The sequence below is a fragment of the Brachyistius frenatus genome, unplaced genomic scaffold (genome assembly GCF_029030835.1).
Source record: "Brachyistius frenatus isolate BFR_SWC_R1_liver_20210118 unplaced genomic scaffold, ASM2903083v1 Contig_18, whole genome shotgun sequence".
Classification (NCBI taxonomy): domain Eukaryota; kingdom Metazoa; phylum Chordata; class Actinopteri; family Embiotocidae; genus Brachyistius; species Brachyistius frenatus.
The window spans coordinates 2076325-2095896 of NW_027210617.1; the positions used below are offsets into that span (position 1 = coordinate 2076325).

Genomic DNA, 19572 nt, shown 5'->3' on the forward strand with positions numbered 1-19572 from the left:
ATCCATGACCTCCTGTGAATGAATTTGTGCTGAAGTCTCAGACCGTCACTGGTTGATCTTTATCGTTCTGAGCGATGCAGGCAATCAGTCCCTCTTGTCTGCTTTTACTTATTGAACATTGGCCCATTTTATACTGAAGTTTCAGAGAAAAATATCTTTAAAAGTCATTGTTGATTGTGATGTCCTATTGTTTCATCATTTATTAATTTTTTTCTCTTGATGTCTTTTTTTTTTTTTTGGTGGCTGTGTTCTGGCTTATTTTCATTGTTTGCTAGGATCACCAGAAAAAAATGTTCAATTTACAAAAATAAATAATCAAAAATAATGTAATTAAAAAAAGTATGACCAAATGAACATGTCTGAACAAGATTAAGAGTGCACATGTTTACATGTTAACATTTCCTAATTAGCACTAAGCACTAAGTTCATCTGAGGTTGATGGTCATTAGGTTTTCATGTATTTCAGCAAAACTAGTTCTGGACAAACCAAACTTGTGATATGATGATGGCAGTATATGGAAAGTAAAGTGGTAATTTCTGTTGTCACAGTTCATATTGAGGCAGGGTTATACACTGTACATGTTTAACAAAATTTATGGCATTATGTCTGGTTGTGACATTTCACTCAAAACCCCAAATGTGAACTTCATGGTGGTGCTAGAGGGGAGTGAAACAGGACGTTATCACAGTAATTGTGATTTATCCTCTGGAGACCAGGAATGTGTGTACACAATTTTAACTGGCAGATTTTTCCAACAAGAGGCCAAAAAATAACACTTGTGGAAATCAAATTTGGAGTTACTAAATGACTAACCTCACCTCTTATACACAGGCTAACTGAATTTTACCAGCAGTCTCTTTAAAGCTGATATGCTCATGTTACTATCATATCAAAGCCATCTGTAATTTAAATGCTCACACTGGTAACTATTTTGTAAAGCCTGCCAGCTAAATGTAGGAGTAGTGCAGAGTGGTTTCTTTGTGTTGTGTCAGATTCAAGTGCTCTCAGAAGTGCTCTCCAGCTGCGTTTGGCACCGGCACTCTATTTATAAAAAGTGCATTGAGGCGTGGGAGGAGAGCATTATGTTGTGTCAATATTTCAGATGGCATAAACCACAGTGATGTGTTACTCAAGTAAGTGAGAGATGTCTATATGTCTGGCTACACACAAAGATACACACACACACACACACACACACACACACACACACACACACACACACACACACACACACACACACACACACACACACACACACACACACACACACACACACACACACACACACACACACTGTGGCCTGGCCTATAATCATCCCTATTTAAAATGCTAATTTTCTCTCTCCCGCAGGTGCCTAACTGTGTTTCAAACTAAATTGCTCGTCATAGCAGGTCAATCTGAGCCTAATGAATTCATCTGTTCTCCCATTACACTTACTGATGCTGAGTGGTGGATGACAGGTGCGCTTAGCACTCAAAGGTCTGAAAGCAAAGCCTGCAGCATCTTCTTGCTTTCTCAGAGTGCGCAGATGAAGTTCCACATCAACCTGTGAATATTTCAGTATTTGGCTTGGATGAGACTTGATCTGTGACGATCTCCATTACAAGGGATATTTTACTTAGTGGTGCTCACTGACACATAAACTACCCATACGACTAGATCACCTGCCACCAGTAGATCCACATCAGCCTATTTCTGACTTTAGGGTCAAACACTGAATAGGAGCAGCACTTACTTCCATTAAGAAGATGTGCAAGATACTTTACTGTGTGCATGTGCAGGAAATATTGACTTGATAAAACTGGATAATAATGCAGAGGCAAGGTTGCTTTCAGGACAGAGATCATTTACATTAAAGCACATTAAAATGCAAAGACACATATACCTGTAGCGTGTATTTAGTGCTTTCTAAGACTGCAGTACAGTGCAATAATGCAGGATGCAAAACCCAGGATGAAGCATGATGGTGTGGGTGGATAGTACACGCACATAAACACACATACGGTACACCATCTAATGCTTTAGGTCAATAACTCCATCATCATGGTTTACTTGCATGTGCACATTGAAGCTTAGAAGAAACAGTCTGTTCTTTTTGCTCACTTGTGTTCACACTGAAACAGTACATTTCAGTTCAAGTAATGTGAGAGGGAAAAGGACAAAGTCTAAACTTTCAACTGCCAATTGAAACCGTGCTATTACTCTGTCTTGGCGCCCACGGACCCCACAGAGAGTAATCACAGGTAATGATAACGGAAAGTGAGCAAGCAAGACTTTCTTCCATTGCCCGGCAACACAATACATGATGGTGCTCACTAGGGAGCTGGAGAGACGTGAAGAGGTGAAGTAAAGGGAGAGGCAAAGAGAAGACAGAGGTGTGTGTGTGGGAGGGGGATGGAGGGTGGGGGGGTAAGAGACAGCTGAAAAATGTGTAAACATCTTTCACAGCTTTCTCTGCCATGTCACACAAAGGTCCCTGGGTGTAGAAACAGTAGACAGAAACAAAAGAGAAACACATCAGGGACAAACAGAGGCAAATGTTGCTTCTCCCAGTTTCCTTTGTAAGCACAGTGAGAGGCTAATCTCATATAAGTGGCAGATTTAGAGTTCATCTGCAGCTGTGATGTAATACTTAATGCATGGCAATAAATTAGCTCATGGTGTAGTACTGCGTGAGCCTTTAGCACAGTAGCACAACCAGGCCTCTGAGGGATGGAGTTTAGTGCAATCATTCAGGAGGAAGCAGCAGCGGGGAGTGAGAAAGCCCCTCTTTCCTCTGCAGTCACACACAGTGTGCCGTAGTATTTTCCCGTACTATGAACAAATAATAAATCAGTGCTCTTTTTCAGTTCCCTTGGAATTTGCTCACTGTATGTAGACTGAGCCTTTGTCTATTTAACTTTGAGCAAAACTAAATTCTCTGGTTCACAAACCTTTAAGAGTAGTTGAATAGTGACAACTTAGGAAGCACTTATCTGCTTTCTTGCAGAGTTAAATAAGAAGATCAATACCACTCACGTGTCAGATGTGTCAGACCCAGCGGCCACTAAAGTGAGGTTAGCATGATGACAGGAAAAACAGCTACAGATTAAACAAATGATATAATTAGTTGCTTAGTGAGCTTTACAGGTCATTAAAAATAACTATTAAAATTTGTCCCACTGTGTCAGCTTTTACATGTAGGACGAACTGATTCTTTTTGCATCTTAAAGGAGAATATCTGTAAGTTATTTTGTTTAAAAAAAAAAAAATGGATGAAACTTATGTTGTCTATGTGTAGAAATTGCAGTGTTGATGTTTTGTCACAGCTGTGTAAGTATTGTGTTGCAGCTACTGGAGTTAACATGCTAACCAGCGAGCCGCAGTCGGTTCTGTCTCACAATACCACTTTAAACCACCAGATGGTGCAGTGCGTCACTGTGGTGTCTGGTATGCCCTCAGTCCAACATGAGAAGAGGAGAAGCAGTTTATTCTAACATTATGAATGCAGCTACAAACACGACAATGACTGAAACTCTTCGTAAAACAGAAGCAGAAAAAGAGTAAACGCTGGTGTTGCTTTCCACCACTGAACACAGCTCTTGGTAAGTAATGACACCTTTAAGGAGGCAATTTTTCCCCGTAATGGGACGTATATTGTCTTTTCTGAACAGATGTAAAAGTAATATCACACTTGTGAGCTAACTTTTGAGAAGAAATCAAAGGACTGTATTCCCAAAGTGTTTGGGAAATCACAGAGCTATTAAAATATGGTTGCAGCTGATCAGGCTTGACTCTGACCTTAAAGCAGAGCTATAAAACAGGGGGAATAAGAAATAGCGCACTCCTCTTCTTGCAAATGCAATGTTGAATTGATTGGCAATAAAACCTCCTCATTTCCATCTCTCATTTTTATACACAGTGTAACTGCAGCTACAGACTTGTTTGATCTGGTGTGACCAGCTTCTCATGCTGGCAAATGTTAGCAGAAGAGAGCTCCTTTTTAAATTGCTTGTATAACTAACATTACTGATCTGGTTTGCAAACTGTATGTGCTGCTGTTCTGCTGTATCTTACCAACCATTATTTTGTAATTGTTTATCAATTGCCTCTAAGTGCAGGCTATATTTAGCTAGAGCTGAACTCCCAGAGATGGGCCCCAAGATGCTGTATTTACTCTCCAACAACATAAAAACAAACTTTATGCCTTGACAGACACAGCTGATTTCTTTATGCTGCAAATAATAACCATCCTCTGTGTTTCCTGTGAGGCTGCAGCTCTCCTTCCTCAGTGGTTAAGGGTTAAATATATCAGGTTCTCAGGGGAATGAAGTTAATCTAAAATGGTGGATTATGTAATGGGAACCTCAGTTTGGGCTAATCCTTCTCTCCTGTCTGACTGCCACCCTGCTCAGTGATGGCAGGGTTATAGTGGAGATGAAGGGGTGTCGGGGGATGTAGTGATGTTGTTTTTCTCCAAACACATGCCAGAATATTGCTGTTGTGACATCTTTGGCCACATACAGTCTATACCATTCATTAGTTTACATTTATAACATATCTATAAATATTTATTTAGACACATTAACGCACCATGTTATGCACATACGTGGGCATCCCAGTAGCTCGGAGGTTTCTCGCAGCATTTTCCACTACGTGAACAAACATGATCATTTGTCCTATCATCAGCTGCCACACATTAGTGGCTTGCTTTCCGTGGGAAGAAGAGTCTTCTGTTTGCATGTGGACTCAGTGGCCAAAGTCGTGTCTTTCTGACAAACTAAACGAGACATATGTATTGGCATGTTCAGTGCACATTAATGGGAGAGACCGAGGGAAAGAAAGAGACGCAAGAGAGAGGAGTGAGCACTAAGGATTGATCTAATGCTGTATTTGGAAGGAAGGATTTCAAGTTTTATCGCCTGGTTGAGTCTGATAATGAGATAATTGGACAGTCCTCTACTTGCCCACCCCCCACTCATCTTTCTCTTTCTCTTCCTCTCTTCTTTCCATTCTTAGCTGACCACTCCCTCTCTTCATCCATTGGCCTCCACAACACCAACCAACAACAGATTGGCTGCAGGGCGGATTCTGAGGCAGAGGACTAGTTAATTATGCTAAGCCATGAAACTGATAAGGAGACGGGTTTAAAAATTCAAAACCTCTAGAAACACACGCATATACACTGAAGCGGAGTGGTTTAAAGAGAGACAGGCCCTTTGAGAAAATATGAGGCTATTTTGTCAGAGTAAGCAGAGATAGGAAGCGCAGGAAACAGAGAAAGAGAAGTTATAATTAAGCTGTTCCATATTTTTCATAAATCTCAACCTCCGTGTAATATTTAAAAACTCAGTGTATCCACTCTCCCTTTTTTTTTATTCTCAATTTTGAATACTAAATCGTGAACATTAAATTAAAGATTAGACTAAACTCTCTGGATGTCGGTCCTTTCCTCCCCCCACTCAGCTTCCAGTTCCTCCTCTGTTGCTGGTGCGCTGCTGGCCTTTCCCCTCTGCTTGTTAGCTGATGTCTGTGGGCGGATAACACTGCTTCACTGATCCACAACTCACGAAACACCAGTCGTCTTTTTTTTTTTTTTGCCTTTCTCCTCTTTTCTCCAGATCACTTTTTTGCAGCACACAAACATGCAATTACTGTCCAGCACACTTCTGACACTGATCCCAAACTCATTTTTTTATTTTATGAGCTGCAACCCTGCACCACATTTTATTGGATTTACAAGCCTTTTTGCTGTCAGACAATAGCTCCAGAAATCAATGCAGCATTTACTAACACTGAAAAATATGACATCTGAAAGTTTGCGTGTTTCTGTTATATTTTTGTGTGTTTATTGCCTCTAGCATTGTAATGCAAATAACCTTTCCATAACCTTAAATAACCAGTCCAGAACTGCCTCTGCAGTCCTGAAAAAACACAGGAACCACAAAAGCTTGGCGCTGCAGCTCTGCCTGCCAGAACTCGAGTTGCACTGTGGTTTCCTGCAGGATACTGAACAGAAGTGAAAAGAGGGAGCTGGATCATCAGGAGTATCCCCCCTTTACCCTTCCCAGCTTGTCCTTTTTGCATCATTTAGAACATGCAACCTAAACGTTATGCCACCACATATTAGTGTTTTGCTAGCTGCAGTGAAATGAGGCACGCTGCTCACCTCTGAGGACAAAGTTTACACCCCCACAACAGCAAAAATCTGCAAACCCTAACAACTATTAAAGAGTTGGCCTCGAACACTGGCAGATTTCTCCATAGAAAAATGTTCCTCCTCAGAAGGAACCCCTAGGTTCAAAACTAACCACAGAAGAGGGAACAAGCAAGAAGTTAATCATTCTGACGAGTCTTCTGTGCTAAACAGCTCCTGGAAGATGTAGCATGGGGAAAAAAATGGCCTCGGTTAAATCCAATTATGTAAATGTGCTGCCTTGTCTTTGACTGTTTTGTCTATGCATCAAATGTAGCATCAGATTTTTTGGAGGAAACGTAGAACCAATGATAAAAGGTTTTATGAATCTTGCAATTATGAGTAATGACTTTCCCTTAGAAGTTTATGTCGGTGCTGAGAACTGAACAGTTTACTGATACATCGAAAGACAAGAGAAAAAGTGAGAAAAAGAAAGAAGCAGAGAGAGGGAGGTGGGATGGAGTAACAGAGGAGAGGGATAGGGGGAGAGATGGAGTATCTGTGGGAGTATAATTAACTCCATGGTCTGGCTCTCTGCAGGCCTGCGGCACACTGCTCTGAAATGCTGATTCAGTCCACAGATAGACAGAATAGCACTGGAGGGAAACAGGGGTGAGGAGAGGGATGCAATAAGAGAGAGAGGGGCGAGTGAGGGTTGGGGTGTTGCAATGGACATCAAATGTGAAGCAACGGATAGCTCAGTAGGGTAAAAATCCCAAATTATGAAAGCAAAAGTAAACAGTGAAGGCAGGAGGAAGAACAGGCACTTTCGAGATCAAACAGCTCAGCAAGATCGGCAGCTCCAGCGTGCAAATGTATACTTTCTACTGCGAGGCAGGTAATCTGCAGTCACTACTTGACTTTTTCAAGCGCTGAACATTTGCAGATGTTTGTTTGCAGCACAAACCCCCGGCCTGCACTATCAAGAGGACAACAGTGACACCTAGAGGTGAAACTACAAATGTAACCTGCACTGCATCGCTGTTGCAGGATGCTGGAAACACTTAACCCCTCCGTGCCCGGTGGAGCCTGTTGTGTTCGTCATTAAAAATAAGAGCATATAAACTTGACAGATTGAGTGTGTGTGTCCGGGGTCACAGTGTCATGTCGGGTGCTGACCCATTGACCGAAGGGGTTAAAAGCAGTCAGTCTGTCACCGGGCTTGGGGGCAGAGGCAGCTCCCATCTATAATGCACCAAGCTGAGTGTCAGGTAAAGTGGAGACAAGGACCGGACAATGGAAGCAATAAATACTGAGGAGAGATGAATGGATGGATTTCTTAATTAAGATCTTTTTTTCTGGCTGAGTGTCGCAGTGCTCATAGAAGCTCTGAATACTTTTGAGGCCAACGATATCAAAATAATATTTTTTTCCAGTAAATTCAATTTGAATTGCAAAACTCTGAAAAGGATACACAAATAAAAAATAGTTTATTTAAAAAAAATATATATATTTTTTTTTTTACTGTGGATAATTGAGACAAACATACACTTCTAACAATAGTACTGTTTAAAAAAAAAAAAAAGAAATATAGATGTTTTTATTTTTTATGTTGTTTTCTCTTACCTGACCTTTTATGGTCTCACTATTAAATCAAATACACATATTGCAGAAAAAGTAAAGCAGAGTTCTTTTTGTGATCAAGTGTGGCACTTACAAATGCAGATTCAAACAGGCTGATGAAGCGAGATTTCTCGAACCCTCTTGTGTTTGGTATTGAATACGAGTCATGTTTGGGTGAAGTAGCTACTTGTACATCTATAGTCTGTATTTTCTGGTGAGATGCAACAAGCAAGTGTAGAAAGTTAATTTCTCTTCAAACTATGGCAGATTGTTGCCATGTTTAACAGGTCAGTCAACTTTCCACAATTATCCGCTGAACATCGTTTATCAATCATTATCCAACATCAAGAATGGTAGCAGTACCGTCAAACATGAAACCAAAATGATGCAAAGACAAAAACAAAGTATTCCCCTCAATCAAAAGCAGCATTTAACTTTGCTTTTAGGAAGCTGATTATCAGTAAGGCAAATATAACATGCTATTTTAAAGTAGTGTGGACATCATAACAGCCATACAGGCTGGACACGCAAATTCAAGTCCTGGAAGAGGGCCTCAAAGTGTCTTTGCACAAAGTGTAGAAGCATTAATCAACATGCCAGCCCAACATGTCTCAGTATTCTGCTGAACGCTCAGGTTAATTCCAAAATTAATTCAAAATCTGGCGAGCAGCGGAGGTTTTCACCCAGAAAGGATGGACGTTACTTCCACAATTCAACTTTTCTTCTCTTTCAGCCATGTCCGTTAACGGGACTCTGAGGTGGGATCGGCTTGATCATCTTCATTCGGCAGAAAGCCCCAAGACCTGAGTAGAGCAGAACGCTGAGCAGGCGGAGTGGAGAAGTAGTCCCTCTGTTTCTGAGAGTAGGTCTGGACTGGACGGACAATGTTTCTGTAGCTCCAGTCCTACAGTCACAAAATAGAAAGAACATTTAACGATACACTAATTTGGTATACCGTGACATGGTCAAAACTGCATGAATATGTTTAATTTGGGGCAGTGAAATTATAGTTTTTAAAATGCCAACAAACATGAAACAAAATGTCACTGATCTACTGACGTGAATCATCATTCATTGTCTTTTTGTTCAAATAAATGTAAATAAAACAAATGTGTATCCTGTGCAGCACTGTGTTATGTCCTCATGAAAGAGACTATATAACGCCACAGGTTTCACTCTCATCTCATCCACAATGCAGACAGACTGAAATCTTCTCAGGAGGGGGGCCCACAGGACAACAAAACCTCCAACGCACGGGCGGTCTTTCATCTAAAGGCTATCTGTCGGGGGATTTTTGGCATGAAACAGTTTGGTGGTGTGTATTTACTGTGTGTGTGTCACAGGTGTTAGGGCTAAAAGAGCAGAGGTGCTGCACCTGCCAGCGAAGGTTGTAATCCTCCAGCAGCTGTATCCTGTCCTCTCTGGAAGACACGGAGTCAGGAGGAACAGGCTGCACCAGCCCAGAGCCCACCGTCTCATCTCCAAACACCAACAGAGCTCTGATGGCGAACCAGCCTCCGAACCTGGGGTGCACACACACCCCGAACATTTTCTACAGGCAAACAAAACCAGATACGCAAAACTCAGGTGAGGAGACGGGGAGATAAAGGCTGCTCCTGTGCAGCAACTAATGACATTCCACCAAAAAAAAAAAGAACAGCATTAATTACTTTTTTAGCCCAGGGTTGATCTGTGACATCAGACTGTTGGTAATAAAAAGCTGCTCCAGATACATGAGCAGCAGTCTGTGCCAGGAACTTCGGCTTCCTGCTGGGCAGCAGCTCGTAGTCGAAACTCACATCCACCTTCTGTCCTGGAAAGCACTGCAGGGCAGGAAGAGGTGAAGGAGATATGTAGGAATCACAAGCAGGTCATGAAAATGGTTATAGTTGGAATTAGGGCTACAATTTACAATTACTTTCATTACCGATTATTCAGTCAATTATTCTCTCAATTAACTGATTAGTTTGGTCTTTAAAGTGTCAAAAACTGGTGAAAAACGTCGACCAGTGCTTCAAAAAGCCCACGGTGCAACCTAAAATATCTCCTATTGTTTGTCTAAGAAACTGTCCACAACTAGAAGATATTCAGTTTATTATCATAGAGGACTAAAGGAACCAGAAAATATTCACATTCAAGAAGCTAAAATCCGAGAACGTTTGTATTTTTTTTATTTAAAAAAAAAAAAAAAATCAACTATCAAAACAGTTAATTTTCTGTTGATCAACTACTCAATGAATCGGTTCCGCTCTAATTGCAATCATATTCCTGACTCATAGACTTTAGGCCTGAGTCCAGTTAGCTCTCATGACGACATACAGTGCACTGTTAGACCTTGATAGATTTTACCCTACAGTTTATAACATGGAGCCCAAAGACGGGTAGTTATTTCAAATGAATTTCCGGATAATCTACTGTGTCACAATACATCTATATAAAGGACAAATATTGTGCTATGAAATGATATGTAGAACAGAGGATTTTATCCCCGTTATCAACCATTCAACCTTTCCCTCAAACGCAGAGTGAGCAGGTCCCAACAAACTAAATGTGGGGCAAAGAGTATATCTGTGTGGGACAATGCAGGACACGTTACCAATACTGACTGACAGGGAGTCTCAAAGTTGTATGTCTAAACACACACCGTATATAATGTAGGTTACAGGTAGGTTTTCATATTTAAATATATTTACTCAAATTAAACTTTCTGAACATTCACGCTAAGTAAATACAATAAGCACAAGAGGACGCTGAAGTTACACAGTACATGGTCTTATGCAGGGCCGGCTCACTACCACTGTGTGCTGATCTGTGCTGCACAGCGCGTGAAGCACAAGTTATTTTAGCGTTTATTACTCGTCTTTCTGAGAATGATATTTGGCTTTCAGTGAGAATGAACCCACAGATCGACGAATTACAGACTCCGAGACTCGTCTTCCACCAGCTTCAGTAATGGTTGATAAATAGTTTCCAGTCTTTTTTTTTTTTTTTTTTTTTTTTGCAGCTGTGTTTACTTTTCTTTGTGCAAGTTTCCATTTAATTCTGCTGAAATCTGCACCGCTGGTGACTTTGTGGTGATTTGCAGTTTTTTTTTTTTTTCCCCGTTTGATGTAGCGTTGGCAGCAAAAAAAAAAATTATGACAGACCACGCGGCACTTGACCCATGTGTGCTCAGTGAGATCGACATCAAACTCAACCCCGGTGACAACAGCCTTCGCTTGTTTTTCTCGCAGCCACATTTTAGAAAAATGCATGCCCCGCAGTGTTGACCCCAATCAAAAACGTGTGATGTGGGGAAATAAAATGCTGCTAAGTTCCCCATCCTCACCTGCGAGACGGCCGAGGTGACACAGTGTCGGACGCACTGGTCGATGGGGTCAGACAGCCCCCGGCAGCCCCTCTGCTCCAGGAAGGGCAGGAAGGCTTTTTCAAACATGTCGGGGGTGCTGAGCACCACCACGGCCAAGCTGTCATTGGGGTAGGAGAGGTGCAGGGCGGGAGGCAGCACGCAGTTGTACCAACCGATCTGCAGCCATGAAGGAGTTGCACAGGAGCACAAAGTCCAGCGAGGATGTGGAAGGAAGAAACACAGGAAGACACGTGTTGAAAGAGCTCAATAGATTGAGCAGTTAATGACTGTGTTAAACTGTACTGCTGAACTCTTTGTGTCAAAGGCACTCACTAAAAAAAAAAAAGAAGAAATGATGGCCGCTGTACCTTTAGCGGGTACACTTCAAATCCCAGGTTTGTCAGACAGTTGTCAAAAAGTCCTGTAATACTTTCCACACTTGCAGTGGAAGCGGCCATTGCTGAATGTCAACATGGCGCGTTGAATTGTGGGATATGTTGATTTTAGATGAGTCGAGTCACAAATGAAGCTGAACTCTTTGTCGTTTCAGCCATGATTTTCTATCTGTCTAAACGACAAGTCCAAATATAAATTAAAATACATTTTAATGAGCGGGTATAGCGCAGGACTACCCCTATAATTTTCAACTGACGACTCCTGCCATATATATAATAAACTACAATACCCAGAAAGCCTTGCGCGTACGTCATACGCAATCACGTCGTTATTGTGGGCTCCTGGATTTAAAAGTGGAGTCGCAACGCTTTCTGTGAGTAGCTTTATTAGCCACCTAGCAGAAACGTTCATACCTCCCCGTGTAAAGTATTATATGTTTTTAAGAGACTGCGTATAATTTGTGATGAAAAACAGGCATAATTAAGTATTTTAAATGCGATAAACGTATTTTCCTGCCAACCTAAAGAGAGTTGTTCTGAACGCAGAGAGAACGAGACTCCGTCAAACTGCTGCTAACAGACATTAGCTCAGTTGAACATCGATGATTTAAACACCTCAATCTTATCGTGGTGTGTTTGTGGCGCTATTTTCAGAATACCTGTGAGCAGGTGCTCACATTTACAGTAGATCAATACAGTACTGGGCACATAACAAGCTGCACAGTCCGGCTTCTTTTCTTTTTTTTTTACCTGTGTAGCAGCTGATAAACCTCACAACAACAACAACAAAACATGCAAATGTTCAGGCCTGCTGTAATTTAATCTCCCTCAAAGTGTCAAGAGATCTTAACTCCGCCGGTACCTCCCCGACCAGCCACAAAACACGTCTAAAGTTACTGTCTCCATCCCACCGTGCCTTTTGATGTAACGTCGCAGTCGGGACCACGCAGCGTTATCTCCCATCTTTCATGACGCTTTTGCAAGAATTAGTTGAGTAACGCTGCTGATCTTAGATGCATAACTTTGTAGTTGAACTCGGACATGAACTGGGACAGTCAGCTGAGCTCCATCCTGTCGGTAGCAGATGGCAGCGTTGCAAAGATGAGGGTGAGTAATTTCAAATGTCCTTACTCTTAATTTATTTATGAGCCCACGAGGTATTAGAGCACACACTTCTGATCTGAAAGTGTTTGCTCATGCTGCACATTAAAGCACTTTAATATTACGTCAGTGTTTTGTCGAGGGTATACAACACGGAGAGGTTTCACTGTAGTCTTGTGCTCAGATGTAAATTGTCGTTATTAGAGCCATCCGTAGATGGCAGTAATGGTCTATGAAAGTTGTGACTCAGTGATTTGAATTAAAGTAGTGCAGGGATACTGAGACTTTGGAAATACCCTTTGAATTTTAAATATTCTTTGTTTGTGTCAGCAGGAGAGATTGACCTCACCTGGGAAATTTTCCAAAGGAGAAGGTGGGTGAGCTATTTTGAATTTCTGAATACGTAATATATAAACACCACCCACAGTTAAACTGTCACCACCTCGGATATTGCACACAGACAAACAGAAACTGTAGGAAGCTGGACCAACTGTTACGCTAATACACACACACACATCTCTTTTATTTTTTTCCCTATTATTCCTACTTTATTTTTCGGTTATTTCTAATGTGTGTATTAATAGTTATTTCTTTCTTTGATTTTAACGACATCCACTTCTGCTTCTGCGTCAAACTGAATTTCCCCTACACCTGATTAGGAACGGTACATTTGATCTTGTATTAAAAGGGGAAATGGCCACTCCACTATGTTCAATCAACTTCCTCTCTTTCACACTTCACAAAACAATACACATCTCACTTGTGGTTTGAATTTATTTGATGTCATGTAACCGTTTCCTGGACGACCCTTGTCATATGCCTGTTCCTCTCCAGATTTATTTCCAGCGAGGGAGAGAGCTTGTGATTCAGACTCAGACCCTCCTGCTCTCCCCCCTCGAGCACCTCTCTTCCGGCAGCCTTCCCCATCTCTCGGTCCAAGTGTGCAGTGGGCAGATCTAGCTGCTGTCCAGTCTCAGCTCCAGATACAGAGCCAGGTGTGTGTGTGTGTTTAAGTGTAAGAGCTTATCACCTCTGTATTTATGTCATTTAGGCCCTTTCCACACTAATATGGATATTTAGCAAAATAAAACGTTTTAAAAAAAAAAAATTTAAACTCCTTCTGAAGTGCAGATTTTTTTCAACTTTGGTTCATGTGTATCTATGTGTACACATTTCTCAGAATCCTTTTTTTAGTATTTTGTATTGTTTTTGTGTATTTTATATATTTTATAAAACGAAGGTCATGTGAACAGTATCTTTAAAGAGAGGGAGAAAAAAAAAATCAATTTTGAAAAATATCTTTATCAGTGTGAACAGGGTTTTAATACGCTGTTAAATTTCAGCAGTAACGAACCTAAAGTAACAAACTTCCTTTCACATTGTCTTAAGGCGATTGAGTCCCTCACTCAGAAACTCCATGGCGTGGAAAGACAGAGACAATCTCAGCAATGTCACATTCAGACACTGCAAGGTAACGTACCACTGCACCGTGAACTACTTACCTCAGTTTGCATTGGGTTATGTCCTCTCAGAAACACAGCTGACTCCAGTTATTGTCAACGAGAAGAAACAATCTCTTATCATATTTAACACTGTTTCACAAATGAAAATAAACGGTGCCCAGAGTATAGAATAAAAAACACTTTTTTAAAAAAAATTTTTTACATACAATATGCATGTTCTTTTTTTCATTACAGCAGGTACATCTGGGTGCGTTGGGCATCAAATCCAATTTCACGTGTCTTTTTCTCAACTTTAGCTGTTCAAAAACAAAATCAGAGTTTTAACTCACTTTCACGCCTCACTTGGTTTGATCCAGCTCCACTGCATACTACCATCTTCACTTAGCTCGCCCCATGAAAGATGTTAGAAAATGGAAACAGTAACAGAATACTTGGGGCAACAGGAAGCAAGTGGATTTACAGGAAAACGTGGTCTCAATTTTGTGAACCGTCAGCACTTATAGCACAAACTTCAAAAGATGAGTTTGGCCAGGCTTCATTTATTATTTTACAGTGTTGTTTATTTACATCTATTATTCTTATATTCCTTTCTTAATCCAGTGTGGATTGGGTTGTGCATCATTTGTGCATCACTTGGAAATGAATCAATGTAACTTTAAATGTGTTTGATGTATAGAAATGCTGCCTCACCACTGTCCTAAGTTGCTGTGTCTTCTCTACTCTCTCTCTCTCCACCCCTCGACTGTCTGAAAAGGCTAAATGCACTCAACAAGAGAGGATTCATTCATAATTAAGGATATTAATAAATGATTTGGATTAGTCCGCAGGCCTGCCGACATAGAGAAAATAGCTTGCTCATAGTAATTTGTGTTCTTCTCCAGAGGAGGTTCATAGGCTGCGTGAGGAGCTGGGGGACAGGGAAAGAGAAAGGGAGGAGTCAAGGAGGGGACAAAGTCCAGGAGCAGAGAGACGGATGGAGCAGTGGAAGAGAGAGGTGGGACGTGAGCTGAGCAGTCTGCGGGGACACATCACCCGAGCGGCGTCGCTAGGCAACCTGGAGGACAGGTGCATTCAGGCTGGAGTTGGTGAAACTGCAGAGTAAACTGATGTTGGGTCCATGAAAATGTTTACACCTCACAGAGAAGTCATACAGAGTTTGCTACTGCAAAGTTGTGTGGTCATTATTTTTTGGAAGAGATAAGAAGACAGCGTCATCACAACTGTTCTGTCTTTTCTCTCAGTTTCAGCTCAAAGCTCCGCCGAGAGGAGCTGGAACACCTGCGGAGAGAGTTGGACCAACTGAAAGCACGGCTAAGTGAGTCACATACACACATACATCATGCCCTTGTACTGGTTCAGCGGGACTGCACATGTCCTGCGCGCTGCTATCCTGTAAAGAAAAAAGGCAAGCACAATCTTGTTTCCCAACGTCTGCTTTTTCTGTTCCTCTTGACAGGGAGGCAGGAGGAGGACATGTTCCTCCAGCAGGCCGAGACCAGGGAGACCCAGAGACAGTACGAACGCAGCTGCAAGGTACACACAGACACGCTGTATCACACAGGTTGTGTTTGCTCGTGGATTTGTGGTTTGTATTCTTTCAGATCCTTTCCTTTGTGTTCTTTGTTCAGACGCTGGAGGAGCTGACAGACAGCTACAGAACTCACAGCACGGACCTGACAAAGACTCTCTCTCAGTATTCTCACACACAGCAAGAGGTGCGCCAGATCAGGTATATGTGAGCACGTGCGTGGATGTGTGTTTCCCAACACATGTTTATGTTTATGTTTACGAGTTTATGTCTCGTCTTACAGTGCATAAGTTGCATTTTATCTATTACAACAGAACAACTGTATCAGAACTGAAGGATGAAGTCAGGAGTCTCATTCTCCGAGAACGTCAACCAACACCTTTGCTGTCAGCTCACACATCAGGTAAGTGTCTCTCTTTCTTCGGCTCTGTCATACTCACATGCGTTGCATGATAAACCTGCAACATTGTTTTCCTTTTCTAATATAGCGGTCTCACCACTAGCACTCCCTCAGAGCCACAGCAGAGGAGTCAGAGGTCAAGAGCCCGACTCTGACTCGGAAGACTTCAGCCCGACCCCGAGCCTGGCCGAGGTCAGCTCAGATGATCTGTCATGGCTGGAGGACAAAAACCCTGGTAGGAATTCATCCCGTCTTACTGAACAATGCACCCAAACACGGTTGCCTCGTACACCTGCAGGTACCGCGTGCTGACTCACCAATACCGCAGGTTGTCATTATATCATTTTCACAAGCCTTCTGTCCAACTACATGTTCACCAGCACAAACATGTTCTGACAATTGGATCACACGCTCCAACCAACAGAAAACGTCACGCAGGGCACCAGATGGATGCGATCTGATGGCGGTTAGAGCAAGATGGGACTTGTAGTTCCCCTTCCCACCCCTCCCCCACACATCTGGCTCAACCTTCTCGCTGACTCATCTCAGTAGGTCTGACTCAATGATGGAGAGCACTTCACTGTGTTGCCATTTCAGCATACAGTCAATTAATTGAATAGATTGACATTTTGGGGAAATATGCGCATTTGTTTCCTAGGTAGACAAGATAAATATCGCTCCTGCTTCAAGTCTCATTATTGATCTTTTTATCTAACTCTTGACAAAAAAAAGGGAAAAAAGTTGATTCTGAAAATGTCAAATTATTTCTTTAAATATATCACAAGAGGACGTTCCATGATTACGGCAGAGGAGAGGTGTAAAAAGAGACAAGATTAATAAAGAAATAGCAATAAATGAGAGCTAAGCTGAAACAATCTGTCGATGTACAGCATCACTGTGAGCAGGTTTGTAGTCCTGCTGTGTTCCTCCATCTGCAGATGAAGCACTAAAGCTCTCATTTCCTCCCCAACAGTCTCTGCAAAGCCAGTCACTTCTTGGGAAATGTGGTGCTCTGTGTGTCTCGGTGAGCTCATGCACGGTTCACCCCTGAGACTTACTGTAACAGAAGGTTGATGTTTCCGGAAGAGATAAAAATCTCTCCTCTAAATGTTTCCCATAATGATTTGGACCCACGAAGGCCAAGATAATTTGACGATTGTATCCACACACACACACACACACACACATGCACACGCACACATGCACACGCACTCCTACTGGCACACAATTGTAATGGGAAAACATTTGAGTGTCTTCCAGCCTAATCCCACATGGTAGCACAGCAAAGAGGCACTCCGTCAGTCACAAATTCACTGCTCCTTCTCTGCTCTTAATGTCTGCCAGCTCCTAAGCAGAAGCCACAAGTGCGTCTCAGCGTTCAGTCCAGACGGAGTGACTTTGCTGGTCCTGGATTGGATCTGGAGGAGGAGGATGATGATGACAATGACGAAGACGATCTCCTTGATGACGATGTCAACCCAGATTTAGGATCTGACCTAAGTCTTAATGACCTCTGACCTTTTTATAAAGTGAAGTTCTCGGCGAAGGTGAGGATTTGGGAAGCATTCAGCAACAAAGAGACATGTTTTATCTCCTTCCAACTCTTAATGCACTACACTTTTAAATGGATGTGATTTTAGCGGAACAGTTTAGACTTACAGCTCCATTGTGAACAACACAGCTTTAAAAATAGAAGTAGTTGAGATAACACAAACAGCCATATGGCTTATTTCCTTTGTGGTCCCACGAGAAGGGAAAAGAAAACAAAGGATAGCAAACAGCGTGCTTGGCATAGCAACTGAGGAACATGCATATAACAAGTAATTAAATCATCCCACTTAATGTTATTACTGGATATGCTCTGTTGTCATATCCAAGCAAAGTTCATACCTTATGGGAAACGTTATGTTAATGTGGGGGAATCTTACAAGCTATTTTTAAACAGTGTTCTTTTTTTTTTTTTTTTTTTAGAATACCAGAAGTGTTGACTCATTACAGATCACACACTGTCAGACTATTTTCAATGTTTGTTTAATTACTGGTATAAACATTGTTTAAACTGTCAGACTCACCCGACCTCCTGCTAATACACTGCACTCAAACAAATCACCGAAAGATTTAGCAAATGCTAATGCATTCACGGCTGCTCACTGTAAATACTATTCATCAAAGTGTTGTTTTCCCCTCAGTCTAGTTAGTGATATCTGCTACAGTTTAGGACTGTAGATTCCCCTTTAATTGTCTTTAAATAATGGCTGTAACTGTCTCCACATGTACGGGCTGATAGGACACTGATAGGAGTCAGGCAGCTTTTTAAAGATATCTTTGTAAGAGCTTCTCATTTAAAGAGCAACTTGTTTCATGATGGTTGGGCTTTGTGCCAATAAAGAAGCCTTTTTTGTAAGGTGCATTATTTTCTCCCAAAGAATATAATATTTAATCTTCACCACACCCTCTGCTTGCGTGTTGCACAATACTGGCTGAAAATGATAGGTTCTTCATGAATTAAGGATACAAGCACTGCGATTGGTCCACTAAACCACGAGGTTAGGTTTTCGGAAAAACAAGTTTAAAAGTAGTTGCATTTAGGTTTGATATGATTACAGGTTGTTGGGCTTAGGTAAAGATTTGATTCAGGCAGACAGTGGGATCCAGAATGAGACCAAATTCATCACAGGCCCGTGCTTTGCTTAAATTGCCTCAAGTTGGTGATTTTTAATTTTTTTTTAATTTTTTAATTTTTTAATCATTCAGTGTGTTTGACAACAGATGAAACCTCATGAAACTTTAACAAGCTTTGATCACTTTATGTGCAGTATTTTGTCCGGTGTAAAGATCCACAGTAACTTTTAGCTTTACAGTTCTGGCGATCATGACTGGTTCTGTCGGGAAGTTACTGCACATCTTTGGTGTGGCAGAGTAATGGATATTTAATGTGTTTTGATCATGCCATAATGCACTCTTCAGTCCAGAAGGAATTCGATGAGGGATGGAGTTTTGGATCCTGGTAATGCAGCTAAAGTAAAGGTAAAGAGGAATCAAAAACCATTAACATTATCAAGGCGCCAATGCCCTTCCACCTCCACTGCGATCTCTCTATACACACAGCTCAGTTAAGACAAGCAAGGGTCCCTTTATGCCGTCATGTCTGACATGAATCACACTGTGCCAGGCTGGGTGTCAAGCTGTTAAATATTTCAGCTTCCAGACACGCCCCCCATCAAGGATCCCAGACCACCGTGCCGAGCCACGGGGAGCTGACAGGCAGGTTAGGTGTTCAGTCGGGCCTCATCTATGATATCTCCCCAATCCTCTCCTAACACACTTCTCCTGTACAGCTGTTAATACTGTGGTTGAAGAGACATTTAATGAAGAAAAGGCTCATCTATTTGCCATTGTAGCCACATAAAGGCTGATGAATCAGACCTTTTCACTGCCGTTTTTTAGTGTTTGCCAAGTATTGTGCGGTGGTGCTGCAGTAAAGCAGTGCACTGAGTCATTCATTGAAGATCTGTAAAAGAAACGTTTTGTGTTTTGTCTCCAACAATAAAAGTCTGTGAGATTTTCTGTTGCAGCTTGTGCAGGTCAGTGTTGTGT

The 19572-nt window shown here is 41.7% G+C and overlaps 2 protein-coding genes across 6 annotated transcripts; one reads left to right on the forward strand and one right to left on the reverse strand.

Annotated features, from left to right (window-relative positions):
* Positions 1–7589: 7589 nt before the first annotated feature.
* Positions 7590–11681, reverse strand: mmachc (metabolism of cobalamin associated C). The gene is made up of 5 exons (XM_069694798.1): positions 11457–11681; positions 11068–11265; positions 9410–9562; positions 9115–9291; positions 7590–8643 (listed from the first exon to the last, which is right to left on the reverse strand). The coding sequence occupies exons 1-5, from the start codon at positions 11544–11546 to the stop codon at positions 8482–8484; spliced, it is 780 nt and encodes a 259-aa protein (XP_069550899.1). The 5' UTR covers positions 11547–11681; the 3' UTR covers positions 7590–8481.
* A 110-nt stretch (positions 11682–11791) lies between these two features.
* On the forward strand, positions 11792–19565 carry LOC138618803 (coiled-coil domain-containing protein 159). Of its 5 annotated transcripts, none has more exons than XR_011310755.1 (13): positions 11792–12590; positions 12915–12957; positions 13431–13579; positions 13974–14055; positions 14929–15112; positions 15289–15362; positions 15504–15580; positions 15676–15776; positions 15890–15978; positions 16064–16210; positions 16400–16527; positions 16949–16999; positions 17320–17405. XR_011310755.1 is itself a non-coding variant. In XM_069694793.1 (11 exons), the coding sequence occupies exons 1-11, from the start codon at positions 12525–12527 to the stop codon at positions 16444–16446; spliced, it is 1059 nt and encodes a 352-aa protein (XP_069550894.1). In that variant the 5' UTR covers positions 11792–12524; the 3' UTR covers positions 16447–16659. The 5 variants fall into 5 exon arrangements, 3 of the variants coding, with proteins under 3 accessions (XP_069550894.1, XP_069550892.1, XP_069550893.1); XR_011310754.1 differs by having other exon boundaries at positions 16400–16523; XM_069694793.1 differs by lacking the exons at positions 16949–16999; positions 17320–17405 and having other exon boundaries at positions 16400–16659.
* Positions 19566–19572: the final 7 nt, after the last annotated feature.